Source organism: Bombina bombina, chromosome 1 (genome assembly GCF_027579735.1).
Source record: "Bombina bombina isolate aBomBom1 chromosome 1, aBomBom1.pri, whole genome shotgun sequence".
NCBI classification, from domain to species: domain Eukaryota; kingdom Metazoa; phylum Chordata; class Amphibia; order Anura; family Bombinatoridae; genus Bombina; species Bombina bombina.
In genome coordinates this window covers 469,911,718-469,926,435 of record NC_069499.1, presented here as the reverse complement: position 1 = coordinate 469,926,435, position 14,718 = coordinate 469,911,718, and the positions used below count along the sequence as shown (strand labels likewise).

General features: G+C 39.8%; 1 protein-coding gene across 1 annotated transcript in view; it reads left to right on the top strand.

Annotated features, from left to right (window-relative positions):
- The window catches only part of NFE2L2 (NFE2 like bZIP transcription factor 2), a 66,922-nt gene extending 53,697 nt beyond the window's left edge, over positions 1–13,225 (top strand). Inside the window, exons 4-5 of the mRNA XM_053698492.1 lie at positions 7,667–7,846; positions 8,626–13,225. Of these exons, the coding sequence (XP_053554467.1) occupies positions 7,667–7,846; positions 8,626–9,813 (1,368 nt within the window). The 3' untranslated portion in view covers positions 9,814–13,225. The remainder of the gene's footprint in view (positions 1–7,666; positions 7,847–8,625) is intronic.
- The last annotated feature ends 1,493 nt before the right edge of the window (positions 13,226–14,718 follow it).

Below are 14,718 nucleotides of genomic sequence, written 5' to 3'. Positions count from 1 at the left end.
AGTAAGAATAACAGTATACATATATATGTACCCAACACTGCGTCAGGGAAGTAAACTATAGGGACTGCTTCACATTTACACTTAAACATCAATAGGTATAAGCAGGTAACCATTCACATTAAACATCTGTCATGAGGTCAATGAAAGTGGGCATCTAGAAGTTGTAGGATCAAAAAGGGCATGTAATCTAGTAAGAAATAGAAGATTTCTGACCCCTTAACATCATGCCAGCAGTTCCATCACATGAATTAGATACACAGGTGGGCTAACACTTATGCTAAGATGAGAGTGGTAAATATTCTATAGGTATTGAACACATAATAACAATCAAGGTAAAATTCCGAAGAGCCATTTTTACAGTCATACTATGACACATTAAAACAGGGGGTCTACGGACAGGGCAGAGACTACCCAACTCTGCCAAAAGGTGATGTGGAGGATACAATGTTTATCCCTTACCACATGCTTAAAAGAGGGAGAGAAAGAGAGGGACTGGGGGGAGGTAGGGGGGGGGGGGAAAGGGAGATAGTAGGGGGGGAGGAAAGGGAAGGAAAAGGGAAGAAGAGGGGAGTTAGGGAAAAACAAAGAGGGGAGAGAGGGGAAAGAGGAGGGGGGAGAGAGGGAGAGAGGGAAAGAGGAGGGGGGGAGAGAGGGAAAGAGGAGGGGGGGAGAGAGGGAAAGAGGAGGGGGGGAGAGAGGGACAGAGGAGGGGGGGGAGAGAGGGAAAGAGGAGGGGGGGGGAGAGAGGGAAAGAGGAGGGGGGGAGAGAGGGAAAGAGGAGGGGGGGGAGAGAGGGAAAGAGGAGGGGGGGAGAGAGGGAAAGAGGAGGGGGGGAGAGAGGGAAAGAGGAGGGGGGGAGAGAGGGAAAGAGGAGGGGGGGAGAGAGGGAAAGAGGAGGGGGGAAGAGAGGGAAAGAGGAGGGGGGAGAGGGAAAAAGGAAGGGGGGAGAGGGAAAGAGGGGGGGGGGGAGAGGGAAAGAGGGGGGGGGAGAAAGGGCAAGAGGGGGGGGAGAAAGGGAAAGAGGGGGGGGGGAGGGGGAGCGGATCTAGAGCTAACAATTTACAGAAAGACTCATAATAGAGGCTCTAAGGGTACTGGGTTCAGTGGTTGTCAGTTTGTGTGCTAAAATAAACTAGTTTAATTCGCTAACAAGTGCTCATCGAATCCAGTCTTCAGTGACCTTTCTCAGAAGAAATATTTTCAGTTTAAAAGGTCTCTAAAATAGATTCTATGTGAGCAACTCCCCCTCCTACTCTTAAGTTAAATACATGGTCACCTAGATAAAGTCTAAGACAGCATTTCCAAAACAGTTGCTCTCATTGTTATATTGCATTAGAGTAAGAGCTGCTCCTAAAGAGCCCAAACTATAAGTAACCTCTTAGTGGTCAAAGAGTCATAACTTAGTGAATTAAGACAATTTAAGGGGTCCACGGATGTATACATGAATACTTAGTCTTCTGGGGGAACCCATATATGGTTAAAATTAAAATTCAAAAATTGCATACAAGATTAGTAATGTACTAGCTTAGACACATACTGTAAATACCCCCATCAGACTAATTCAAGTCTTCATAACGTATCATCCTGCAAAGTGTGAATAATGATAGTAGAGTACTGACAGGCAAATTCGTACAGTAAACAGCTGGTTACAGCGCGGCCATACAGTCCCATACCCTAGGCTCAACCAACACCCTGTTTGGGTCTCTTATATGCAGGAGGGTAGCAGTAATTCAGGTCAAGTCTCTGGGGCTGGGGCACACCACAGGGAGACAGCCGGTCATACTTCTCAGATAGCAAGTCTAATGCAGGTGTCGGGCTCAAGGGATCAGCTGCGTGATCCAAGTTGTCGGCTCTCACAAGCGCTGCCACCGCACCACTGTGCCCCTGCTTCACATGCCATAGGGACTCTGTCTCACCTCTGCCATCAAGCAAGCTCGATCTCCCTTGCTGCGCAGCTACTATAGGGGCCTTAGATGAGATCCTCTGTGACGTTCGCCTCATGCTAGCCTCTTACCTTGGCTCAGGTTCACATGCGGGTTGTGATGGTTGCAAAGAAGGGAGCAGCAGATCGTGCTGATGTATGGCCTCCTCTACTTCTTCTTCCGTGACTGACTCCCTCGTGGGAGACAATGCGTCACATGTTGAAGTAGCGATCCGTTGCGATGCGGCTAATATCTTTTCGATCCTGTTCAGGAAATTCCTTTCAAAGTGGGCCGTTAACAGTCGGAGGATTTCAGCCGGATTCTCCATACCTAGGATAGGTTTAACAGGCACAGTGCAGCTTAGAACTCGAGACATAGGATAGGGATGTGCCTCAAGGCCCCATTAAAGAGATGGCCACTGTGCGATGTAGGTTATCTCACCAACGATGCATGAAGTCCAGCTATGTCGCCCCTCCATAAACTCACTCCAAACAGGACTGAGCTACATGTGTACAGCTTTTCTTTAATAAAGATTTATTTTAAATGTACTTAAACACCATCTATATCGTAATAAATTCAGGAGCTCCTCACACACACGTCTAGTTTCTTCAGATGCTGGCTCCGCCCCCCTAGAGGGTCAGTTCTTGACGACCATAGACCTGAAGGACGCATATCTTCATGTTCCTATCCACAGGGATCATCACAAATTTCTGAGATTCGTTTTTCCAAACAAACATTTTCAGTTTGTTGCTCTTCCGTTTGGCTTTGCCACAGCTCCCAGAATTTTTTCAAAGGTGCTGGGGGCTTTCTTGGCAGTTGTCAGGTCTCTGAGTTGCGGTGGCGCCCTATCTGGATGACATCTTTTCAACTAGCAAAATCTCATACAGAGATCTTGTTGTCTTTTCTAGCAAAATCTCATATAGAGATCTTGTTGTCTTTTCTACGTTCCCATGGATGGAAAGCGAATCTGGAGAAGAGTTCCCTTGTTCCAGCTACAAGGGTGGTTATCTTAGGGACCATCAAAGATTCCCTATCTATGAAGATTTTTCTGACGGAGCTCATAAAATCCAAAATTCTCTCCTTGCCCATCAGTAGCTAAATGCATGGAGGTAATTGGTCTGATGATTGCTTCCATGGACATCGTTCCCTTTGCTCGATTCCATTTTAGAGCTCTGCAATTATGCATGTCAGACAATGGAACGGAGACCATTCAGATCTGTCTTAGAAGATAGAACTGGACCAGTTGACGAGAGATTCTCTCGTGGTGGATTTCTCAGAATCATCTGTCTCAGGGAACACGCTTCCGGAGACCCTCCTGGGTGATTGTGACCACGGACTCCAGGCTGCTAGGCTGGAGAGCATTCTGGGACTCTCTAAAGACTCAGGGCCTATAGACTCGAGAGGAGTCTTCCGATAAATATCTTGGAGTTGAGAGTGATCTTCCATGCTCTGATGGGGTGGCCTCAATTGTCTTTAGACCAGTTTATCAGATTCCAGTCGGACAATATCACCTCAGTGGCTTACATTACCACCAGGGAGGAACAACTGGGAAGCGGATTTCCTGAGCAGACAGACTTTTCATCCCGGGGAGTGGGCTCTCCATCCGGAGGTGTTCTACAGGTTAACCCTCAGGTTGGGGGTACCGGAGTTGGATCTGATGGTGTCTCATCAAAACGCCAAGCGTCTAAGGTACGGTTCAAGGTCAAGAGATCCTCAGGCCGCTCTGATAGATGCTCTGGCGGTTCCTTGGGATTTCAGTCTAGCATACCTGTTTCCTCCATTTGCACTCCTTCCACTAGTCATTACTCATATCAAACAGGAGAGAGCATCTGTAATTCTAATAGCTCCTGCATGGCCTCGCAGGATCTGGTTTGCAGACCTAGTGAAGATGTCATCTCTTACTCCTTGGAGGTTACCTCTGAGGAAGGACCTTCTAATTCAGGGTCCTTTCCTCCATCCAAATTTTGTTTCTCTGAAGCTGACTGCATGGAGACTGAAAGCTTTGTTCTGACTAAGCATGGGTTTTTTGAGTCAGTCATTGATACCATGATTTAGGCTCGCAAGCCTGTTACTCGTAAGATTTACCATAAGGTATAGCATAAATATCTTTATTGATGTGAATCGAAGGGCTACTCTTGGAGTAGGGTCAGGATTCCTAGAATTTTGTCTTTTCTCCAGGGAGGTCTGGAGAAAAGGTTGTCTGTCAGTTCTCTGAAAGGTCAGATTTCTGCATTATGTATTCTTTTACATAAGCATGTGGCGGACTTGCCAGATGTTCAATCTTTTTGTCAGGCCCTTATCAGATTCAGGCCTGTGTTTAAATGTGTTGCTACTCCTTGGAAACTTAACCTAGTTCTTAGAGTTTTGTAGCAGGCTCCGTTTGAGCCATTGCATTCTGTAGATATTAAGTTGTTATCTTGGAAAGTTTTGTTTCTTATTGCTATTTCTTCTGCTCGCAGAGTTTCTGAACTCTCGGCCTTGCAGTGCGATTCGCCTTACCTTATTTTTCATGCGGATAAGGCGGTCCTTCGTAGTAAATTGGGGTTTCTCCCTAAGGTGGTTTTGGATAGAAATATTAATCAGGAAATAGTTGTTCCTTCTCTCTCTCTTAATCCTTCTTCTCAATAGGAACGTCTGTTGCATAACTTGGATGTTGTGCGCGCTCTAAAATTCTACTTACAGGCTACTAAGCATTTTCGCCAGTCTTCTGCCCTGTTTTTGTTTCTCGGGGAAGCATAATCAGAAGGACACTTCTACTTCTCGTTCCCTTTGGTTGAGAAGTATGATTCATTTTGCATATGAGACTACTGGACAGCAGCCTCCTGAGAGAATTACGACTCATTCCACTAGGGCTGTATTCTCTTCTTGGGCTTTCAAGAATCAAGCTGCTGTAGAACAAATTTGCAAAGCTGCAACTTGGTCCTCTCTGCATACTTTTTTTAAATTTTACAAATTTGATACTTTTTCCTCGGCTGAGGCTTCTTTTGGGAGAAAGGTTCTTCATGCGGTGGTGCCTTCGGTTTAGGTCTACCTGTCTTGTTCTCTCTCCCTGTTCATTCCGTGTCCTCTAGCTTGGGTATTGATTCCCACTAGTAATTGGAATGGCGTTGTGGACTCTCCATGTCTTAGGAAAGAAAACAAAATTTATGCTTACCTGATAAATTTCTTTCTTTCCGGACATGGAGAGGCCACGACCCCACCCTTAAGATTAGACAGTATCTTTTACTAAACCTCAGACACCTCTACGCCTTTTGTGCTATCTTCTTTTTCCATTTCTCTTCAGCTGAATGATTATGGGTGAGGGAGTGACACTTAAAGGGACATGCCACCCACATTTTTTCATTTATGATTTAGAAAGAGAATGCAATTTTAAACATCTTTCTAATTTACTTATATTATCTCATTTGTTTTATTCTTTTGATATTATTTGATGAAAAGCATATGTAGATATGCTCACTAGCTGCTGATTGGTTGCTGCACATAGAAGCATCATGTGATTGGCTCACCATGTGCATTGCTTTTTCTTCAAATAAGGATATTTTAAAAATGAAGCAAAATAAATAATGGAAGTAAATTGTAATGTTGTTTAAATTTCTATTCTCTATCTGAATCATGAAAGAAAGATTTTGGGTTTAGCGGCCCTTTAACAGCTTTGCTGTGGTGCTCTTTGCCTCCTCCTGCTGGCCAGGAGTGAATATTCCACTCAAAATTTTAATGACGTCGTGGACTCTCCATTTCCGGAATTTTTTTTTTTATCAGGTAAGCATAAAGCATAATTTTTTTTTTCCAATTTACTTCTATTATCTAATTTGCTTTATTCTCTTGGTGTATTTAGATAAAAACAAAAACATAGGTAGGCCCAGGAACAGCAATGCATTAATGGGAGGTAGCTGTTGATTGGTGGCTGCACACGCATGCCTCTTCTCATTGATTCACCAGCTGTGTTCAGCTAGCTCTCAGTAGTGCATAGCTGCTCTGTCAACAAAGGATACCAAGACAATGAAGCAAATTTTATAATAGAAGCAAATTGGAAAGTGGTTTAAAATCACATGCTCTGTCTGAATTATGAATTTCATGTCCACTTAAGGGGTATGTCAAATTTTGGAGCTAGCAAGAATAATTGAAAAATTGAGGAGCCACTTAATCAGTAAGGAGACATACAAAGTTGTTTGCACAGGTACAAATCCATAATTCCACAGTCTAGAATTATTCCAAAATACAGACTTTTTCATAAATTTTTTTAAAATAAAAATATTAAAATAACCATTTTTCCTTCTATTAAAGGGATACTAAACCCAAATTTTTTTCTTTCATGATTTAGATAGAGCACGCAATTTCAAGCAACTTTCTAATTTAGAAATTTTTCTATCTTTATTTAAAAAGCAGGCATGTAAAGCTTAGGAGCCGGCCCATTTTAGGTTCAGCACCCTGGATAGTGCTTGCTTATTGGTGGCTACATTTTGCCACCAATAAGCAAGCGTAACCCAGGTTCTGAACCAAAAATGGGCCGCCTCCTAAGCTTTACATTCCTGCTTTTTAAATAAAGATAGCAAGAGAACGAAGAAAAATTGATAATAGGAGTAAATGAGAAAGTTGCTCAAAATTGCATGCTCTATCTGAATCATTAAAGTAAAAAAATTGGGTTTAGTATCCCTTTAAGTCACGATAGTCTCTGCCTGCATCTTTTTTGTTTGGTTGGTTTTTTTTTAAAAAAAAAAATTCAAATGCTATCTTTATTTAAAATACAGTACGGTAGTTTTTTTTATGGTTCTCTGTATACAAAAGTATTTAAAAATGATATAAAACTATCCTTAGGTTGCATGCATAAGCTGCTGTTATGATGTTAATATTACCAAAATTATATAGTTGTTTACACTTGGTGCCATCTCATTTTACGGATACAAATATTCAGAAGTCAGAACCTTTTTCCTTCCCAAGCAGTATGGACAAAGGGATTGTATTGGTATTGAGGTCAGACTTGTCTAACCTAAGGCACAATATGGCCCTCCGAAAAATTCTCTACAAGTGGTTCATCTGTGTCTTCTCTGAGTGGATCCAATAAATATATGTTATAGTTAAAGGGACAGTCTACTCCAGAATGTGTATTTTTTTTAAAATGAGAGATAATCCTTTTATCTAAGCTTCTGCAGGCTGCCCTCTTACAAGTGATTTTGTGAAATGTTCATGACTTAATGTATGCATAGTTATGATTTGCATTGCTTTTAATAATGTAAATCATACCTTTTATTGCTGATTTAAGAGTGTTTTCTATAATCTTTAATATCCCTGTGTTATGTTAACACTTCAACAGCGAAATTACTCCACAAAACACATCACATCCGAAAAATTAAACAACAAAGCATCTTTAATCTTCTATTTTACCCACATTACATTATTAAAAGGACATTGATTCATTAGAGCCCAAATAGGGCGACATAGGTAAACTCTTGCTTGGGAGCAGTAAACATTGTTGCTACAGTGCAGAAGAAAGTTGTGCTGCTGTTTCATTGCATGTGTTGTGAACTTGTTTGCTCCAGTAGGAAAAGATAAGATAACAAACTACAAATTAGAGAGATAAGCCTGACATTGCTCTCTTTCAGTTCTCAGTGTTCCTTTGCTCTCTAAACAGTGTAAAATAAAGAGATGTATAGATTTGTTTTTTTATTTAATTTTCTTTTACATACATAATGTACTTATTTTTCTGCAATTTATTTTGTAATAATCTGTAATACAATTATTTTCAGACACCCACAATGGCTTACCAAACAATGGTCCCAGCTCCCTTGATTGAACCCAGTCAGAGCTTCCTACCTCCAGAACAGATTCCAGAAAGTGATCTTTTGCAGAACACAGCTGTTGTTGTAGAGACCATTAATGATATAGAAGAAACATGGGAGGAATTATTGTCTATTCCGGAGTTACAGGTATGTGTTGTATGTTTCAGCAAACAAAAGTAAAAATGCTAACAGTGCATCAATAATATGTGAAAATCTGTTAAAGGGACATTAAACAGGTAGGTACAACTACAGTAGTAGGCTACTAATCACCATGGTATTGTTTTCCCTCCTTATCCTGCAGCGCTCTTTAAAGCCGTTCTCTTACTGTAACCCATTACAGCATCCACTTGGTAAAGCTCTGTATTTTATACTGGGCGTTGCCATCTTGTAGCACACGTTTTGTTGCATCCTGTGATAGGAGCAGAGCACTTTCACAGATCTGGATGTTACTGGCTTTTTGACAGCTGTATCTTGCACTTCAGTTTAGCTCACATAATTTAGAGCAGAAGTGTTACATGTTTGCATTTTTTTTTTGCACAGTTTAAAAGTTACATAACCAATATTAGCTTCAAGATGACGGCACCCAGTGTGAAAATGCAGTACTTTACTAACTACTACTTGTAAGGGGTTAAATAAGAGGACAGCTTTGAAGACAGCTATATAAATATTAGTTTTGATAAAATGTACATATTGCATCCCTATTAATGCTTTCTGCCTGTGTCAAAAATCTGATTGGTCCATGGTTTGTTGTTTTGTTTAAAAAATGAAAACATCATTTGTGAAGCCCTGTTCTGCAGGAATTGTAAATATCTCTAAGTGGGTTTAACAAAATATATAAATAAGGAAAAGCAAAGGAAACATTTTTATGTGTAGAAAAATAATTTTCTGCTTATAGTATTTAACTTGTGTTTTACATTTTTCAACAGTGTCTCGGCAAAGAGCTTGAAACTATGGCTGATGTGAGCATGTACCCAAACCCAGCATCCATTTCAGTAACAGAGACTGCAGATAACTACAGCTATCTCAATGCTTTGTCAGCTATAGACAAGCCAGTTGATAACAATGGCCCTGTCTTCTCGAATGACTTTGAAAGTTCATTTGCTAACAGTATCCCTACAGAAACCACAAATGCAACATTTAATGTGGAATCTTTTTGTGACGATATATTTACTCTTATTGACCCCAAAGTTTCGAATGTTGTGCCTTTAACAGACAATTCAGATCAGTCCCTAACAGAGCTTTTACATGAAACAGTTGACCTTACAGACTTGTCATTATGTAAAGCTTTCAATGGGAACAATTCACCAGAATTCACAGACTCGGATTCAGGTATTTCACTTAATACAAGTCCTTGTGCAACATCCCCACATCAGTCCATGGGCTCTTCTGTCTACGAAGATGCTCAGTTTGGCTACAGTGATTCTGAAGTAGATGATATGGACAGCACGCCTTCAAATGTACTACCAAATCCTCCAGTGACACACACTGCAGCATTTATAGACGATGCTTTCTTTTCTCTTTCACCCCTTATACCACATGATTATTCTTTTGAAGTAGAATCACTCAACTCTCCAGCAAAAGAATTGCCTGTTGGCCCCGGCCACAGCAAAGTTCCGTTTGCAAAGGACAAGGGTATAAGTCGCCTCGAAGCTCGTTTCACAAGAGATGAGCAAAGAGCAAAAGCTCTGAAAATTCCATTCTCTGTTGACGAAATTGTTAATCTTCCTGTGGATGACTTCAATGAACTGATGTCTAAGCATCAGTTTAATGAAGCCCAACTCGCCCTTGTTCGAGATATACGCAGGCGTGGAAAAAATAAAGTAGCCGCTCAAAACTGTAGGAAAAGGAAAATGGAAAACATAGTGGAGTTGGAGACAGACTTGGACAAACTAAAATATGAGAAAGAAAAATTGCTTTCAGAGAAAGGCGACTATAACAACAGTCTTCGTCTACTGAAAAAGCAGTTGGGTTCCTTATATATGGAAGTCTTCAGCAAATTACGTGATGAGGATGGAAAGGCATACTCTCCTCATGAGTACTCACTTCAACAAACAAAAGATGGAAACATTTTTCTTGTTCCTAAGTGCAAGAAACTTGACATTAAGAAAGAGTAGTTCTATATATTTTTTGATCTTGGGTGGAAATCTAATGCTTGTGTTGGTTGCGGAAGTAGAGTGTGATTAAGGAGTAGTTTTCTTTTTTTTTTGTACTGTAGCACTTACATTAAAAATGGTATATAGAAAAAGGTTTTAAAAGTAAATGTATGCAAAAGTTACCTAGTTAAACCTGTTCACACAGTACTAAAACAGAAGCAAAATATTCATAAGTGATTGCCGAAGCAGAATTTGGATAATTAATAAACATTTTGATTGTGTTTAGTACTGCAGGTGCATTTCCAGTTTGATATATGTGAATATTCTCTAGTAACTGAATTTTATCAAATTCACTGCTTTTATGTTATAATAAAAAAGAAGCTTGTTACTGCAGTTTGTAATGGGGGGGGGGGGAGATAGAATTAAAGGAACATTAGATAACTCTTTGTGTAAAATTGTGCTTGTCCCACACTCTTTATAGAGGCCAGAAAGCAAATTATGTAACCTAGGTTTTCTTCAAAATGTTGCAAATCACTAGCTAGTCAAGGCAATTTACAGCATTTTGAAAAAAACCTAGGTTACAAAAGTTGCTTTCTGACCTCTCTAGAGAGTGTGGGACAGGCACATATTTACATAATGGCAAGAGGTGTTGATGTCCCTTTAAATAGAATTGGCAAAAATCCTAACTTGGATTTAGTAACCACTAAGTCTTCATCTATATCCATGTTAGAATATAAAAATAATAATAATGTTGGGCTTCTAGTTTGCTAGTAACAACTGATTGTAAAAGGTTTATTTTTTATTGTAACGTAAAATGAATATCTCATGATAAGGCATTGCATATAAAATCTGCTGTTTTATTTTTATAGAACACACTATATTTAACTATTCCCTCACTATTCTCTTTCTAAAAAAAACCCTGTAAATAATATCATATTTATATATAAAAATCCTATTTTATTTGTTAAAATATGTACCAAAATTAAATTTACTACACTAAACCTAATTTTGCTACAGAAATAATTTGTAATTGCAGATTTTGTTTTCTTTTAATAGAAATAGCTTTATTTCTTTAACTATCTTTTTTTAATTTGAATGTTTTTTTAAGATGTTTTCATTTATCAAAACAGACGGGCATAAATAAAACGTAAACTATCAATTTGTTACTGTGGGTCCTGTGAATTACTTAAGAAATGATGAAAACATTTCAGCTTTTCAGTGGTCCACTAGTCCTGGACGACTTAGAAATTGCAGTGGACGACTTAGAAATTTGACTTCTTCCTATCTTTAACATTGAGTGGATTAGTAACTTTTTCCCTCTGGGATAGTAGCTTTTAACCTCTGACTAGTAAACCATAGTGATATTTTTCCACCCCTGTGTGCAGATAGATTATTAATTTATTTATACACATAATGTGTCACAAAAAAAATCACACAGTGAGCAAAACTAAACACTAGAGGTTGTAAGGAGGAATAGTCCAGAGGATATCAAACTCCCACAAGTATCAATCTTCAAGGTACCCCCAGCAAAGGAAACACCTTTTGTTCAGTGTCTGTTAAATATTAGTACTCTTGTGCAAAAAGCTGCGGTTTAGCGGCACATAGTCAAGCGTATGTTGTAAAGCAGTGGTCAGGATTAATCCTGCCAGAGTGATGATGACCTGGGGTAACTAAAGTGATCGTTACACATTATCCGATGAGCGGTGTGTATCATTAAATTAATAATCTATCTGCAACACTTGGTCTCTCACTGTTTCAATGTGCATTGGTTCAATATAATTTTTAAGTCCTTATATAAGTATATATATATATATACACATACAGTCGTAGTGGGTGCCTATGTCATAAATACAACGTACCTTCCAAAGTTCACGTTCCTAGGTTAAACGGTTTGAGCTGGGCGTTGATGAGTCAGTCAGGACTTTTTCTTATATATATATATATATATATATATATATATATACACAGTCGTATGCAAAAGTTTAGGCACCCATGACAATTTCCATGATTTTCATTTATATATAACTGGGTGTTTGCATCAGCAATTTCATTTTGATCTATCCAATAACTGAATGACACAGTAATATTTCAGTAGTGAAATGAGGTTTATGGGATTAACAGAAAATGTGCAATATGTATGAAAACGAAATTAGACAGGTGCATAAATTTGGGCACCCTTGTCATTTTGTTTATTTGAATACCTGTAACTACCTAGCACTGATTAATTGGAACACACAATTGGTTTGGTGAGCCCATTAAGCCTTGAACTTCATAGGTGCATCCCATCATAAGAAAAGATATTTAAGGGGGCCAATTGCAAGTTGTTGTTCTCTTTGACTCTCCTCTGAAGAGTGGCAACATGGGAGCTTCAAAACAACTCTCAAATGACCTGAAAACAAAGATTGTTCAACATTATGGTTTAGGGGAAGGCTACATAAAAGCTATCGCAGAGATTTAAGCTGTCAGTGTCCACTGTGAGGAACATAGTGATGTTATGGAAGACCACAGGCACAGTTCTTGTTAAGGCCAGAAGTAAAATATCGGAAATGCAAAGGATGGTGAGAGCGGTCAAAAACAGACCACCTCCAAAGACCTACAACATCATCTTGCTGCAGATGGTGTCACTGTGCATCGTTCAACAATTCAGCGTATGGGAGAGTGATGCGGAAGAAGCCTTTTCTGCACACACGCCACAAACAGAATCACTTGAGGTATTCAAACGCACATTTGGACAAGCTAGCTTCATTTTGGAAGAAGGTGCTGTGGACTGATGAAACAAAGATTGAGTTATTTGGTCATAACAAGGGGCGTTATGCATGGCGGCAAAAGAACACAGCGTTCCAAGACAAACACTTGCTAGCCACAGTAAAATTTGGTGGATGTTCCATCATGCTGTGGGGCCAGTGCCAGTACTGGGAATCTTGTTAAAGTTGAGGGTCGCATGGATTCCACTCAATATGAGCAGATACTTGAGAATAATGTTGAGGAATCGGTCACAAAGTTGAAGTTATGTCGGAGCTGGATATTTCAACAAGACAACGACCAAAAACACTGCTCAAAATCTACTCTGGCATTTATGCAGAGGAACAAGTACAATGTTCTGGAATGGCCCTCCCAGTCCCCATACCTGAATAGCATTGAAAATCTGTGGGGTGATTTGAAGCGGGCTGTCCATGCTTGGCAGTCATCAAACCTAACTGAACTGGAGATGTTTTCCAACGAGGAATGGTCGAAAATACCTTCATCCAGGATCCAGACACTCATTACAGGCTATAGGAAGTGTCTAGAGGCTGTTATTTCTACTAAAGGAGGCTCTACTAAATATTTATGCAATATTTCTGTTGGGGTGCCCAAATTTATGCACCTGTCTAATTTCGTTTGGATGCATATTGCACATTTTCTGTTAATCCAATAAACCATTTCACTACTGAAATATTACTGTGTCCATCAGTTATTTGATAGATCAAAATGAAATTGCTGATCCAAACACCCAATTATTTATAAATGAAAATCATGGAAATTGTCAGGGGTGCCTAAACTTTTGCATACGACTGTATATATAAGAAAAAGTCCTGACTGACTCATCAACGCCTGCTCAAACCGTTTTACCTAGGAATGGGAACTTTGGAAGGTACATTGTATTTATGACGTAGGCACCCACTAACAAAGGATTTTTGAAAATTACGTCCCTTCGGGGGTTAAAAAAGGGGGGTGAACTTTTTATGAGGATACCTATATCTCAAAAACCGACAATGTTACACACATGAAAATTGGTATTTAGATTTTCCTTGAAAAATAAAGAAACATGTGTTTAACCATTTCCCCAAAATCCACTTGAGGGGTCAAAAGGGGGGCTGATTTATGAGGATACCTATATCTCAGAAACCGACGATGTTACAGACTTGAAAATTGGTATTTAGATTCTCCTTGAAAAATAAAGAAATGCGTGTTTAACCATTTCCCCAAAATTCACTTAAGGCAGGTCAAAAGGGGTGGGCTGATTTATGAGGATTACCTGTATCTCAAAAACTAACGCCTAGATTTAGAGTTCTGCGGCCACGCATGCTTTTTTCTGGCCGCACCTTTTAAATACCGCTGGTATTGAGAGTTCACAGAATGGCTGCGTTAGGCTCCAAAAAAGGAGCGTAGAGCATATTTAACGCAACTTCAACTCTCGATACCAGCGGTGCTTACGGATGCGGCCAGCTTCAAAAACGTGCTTGTGCACGATTCCCCCATAGGAAACAATGGGGCTGTTTGAGCTGAAAAAAAACCTAACACCTGCAAAAAAGCCGCGTTTAGCTCCTAACGCAGCCCCATTGTTTGCTATGGGAAAACACTTCCTACGTCTGCACCTAACACTCTAACATGTACCCCGAGTCTAAACACCCCTAACCTTACACTTATTAACCCCTATTCTGCCGCCCCCGGTATCGCTGACCCCTGCATATTATTATTAACCCCTAATCTGCCGCTCCGTAAACCGCCGCTACTTACATTATCCCTATGTACCCCTAATCTGCTGCCCCTAACACCGCCGACCCCTATATTATATTTATTAACCCCTTATCTGCCCCCCACAACGTCGCCTCCATCTGCCTACACTTATTAACCCCTAATCTGCCGAGCGGACCGCACCGCTATTATAATAAAGTTATTAACCCCTAATCCGCCTCACTAACCCTATAATAAATAGTATTAACCCCTAATCTGCCCTCCCTAACATCGCCGACACCTAACTTCAAACATTAACCCCTAATCTGCTGACTGGAGCTCACCGCTATTCTAATAAATGTATTAACCCCTAAAGCTAAGTCTAACCCTAACACCCCCCTAAATTAAATATAATTTAAATCTAACGAAATTAATTAACTCTTATTAAATAAATTATTACTATTTAAAGCTAAATACTTACCTGTAAAATAA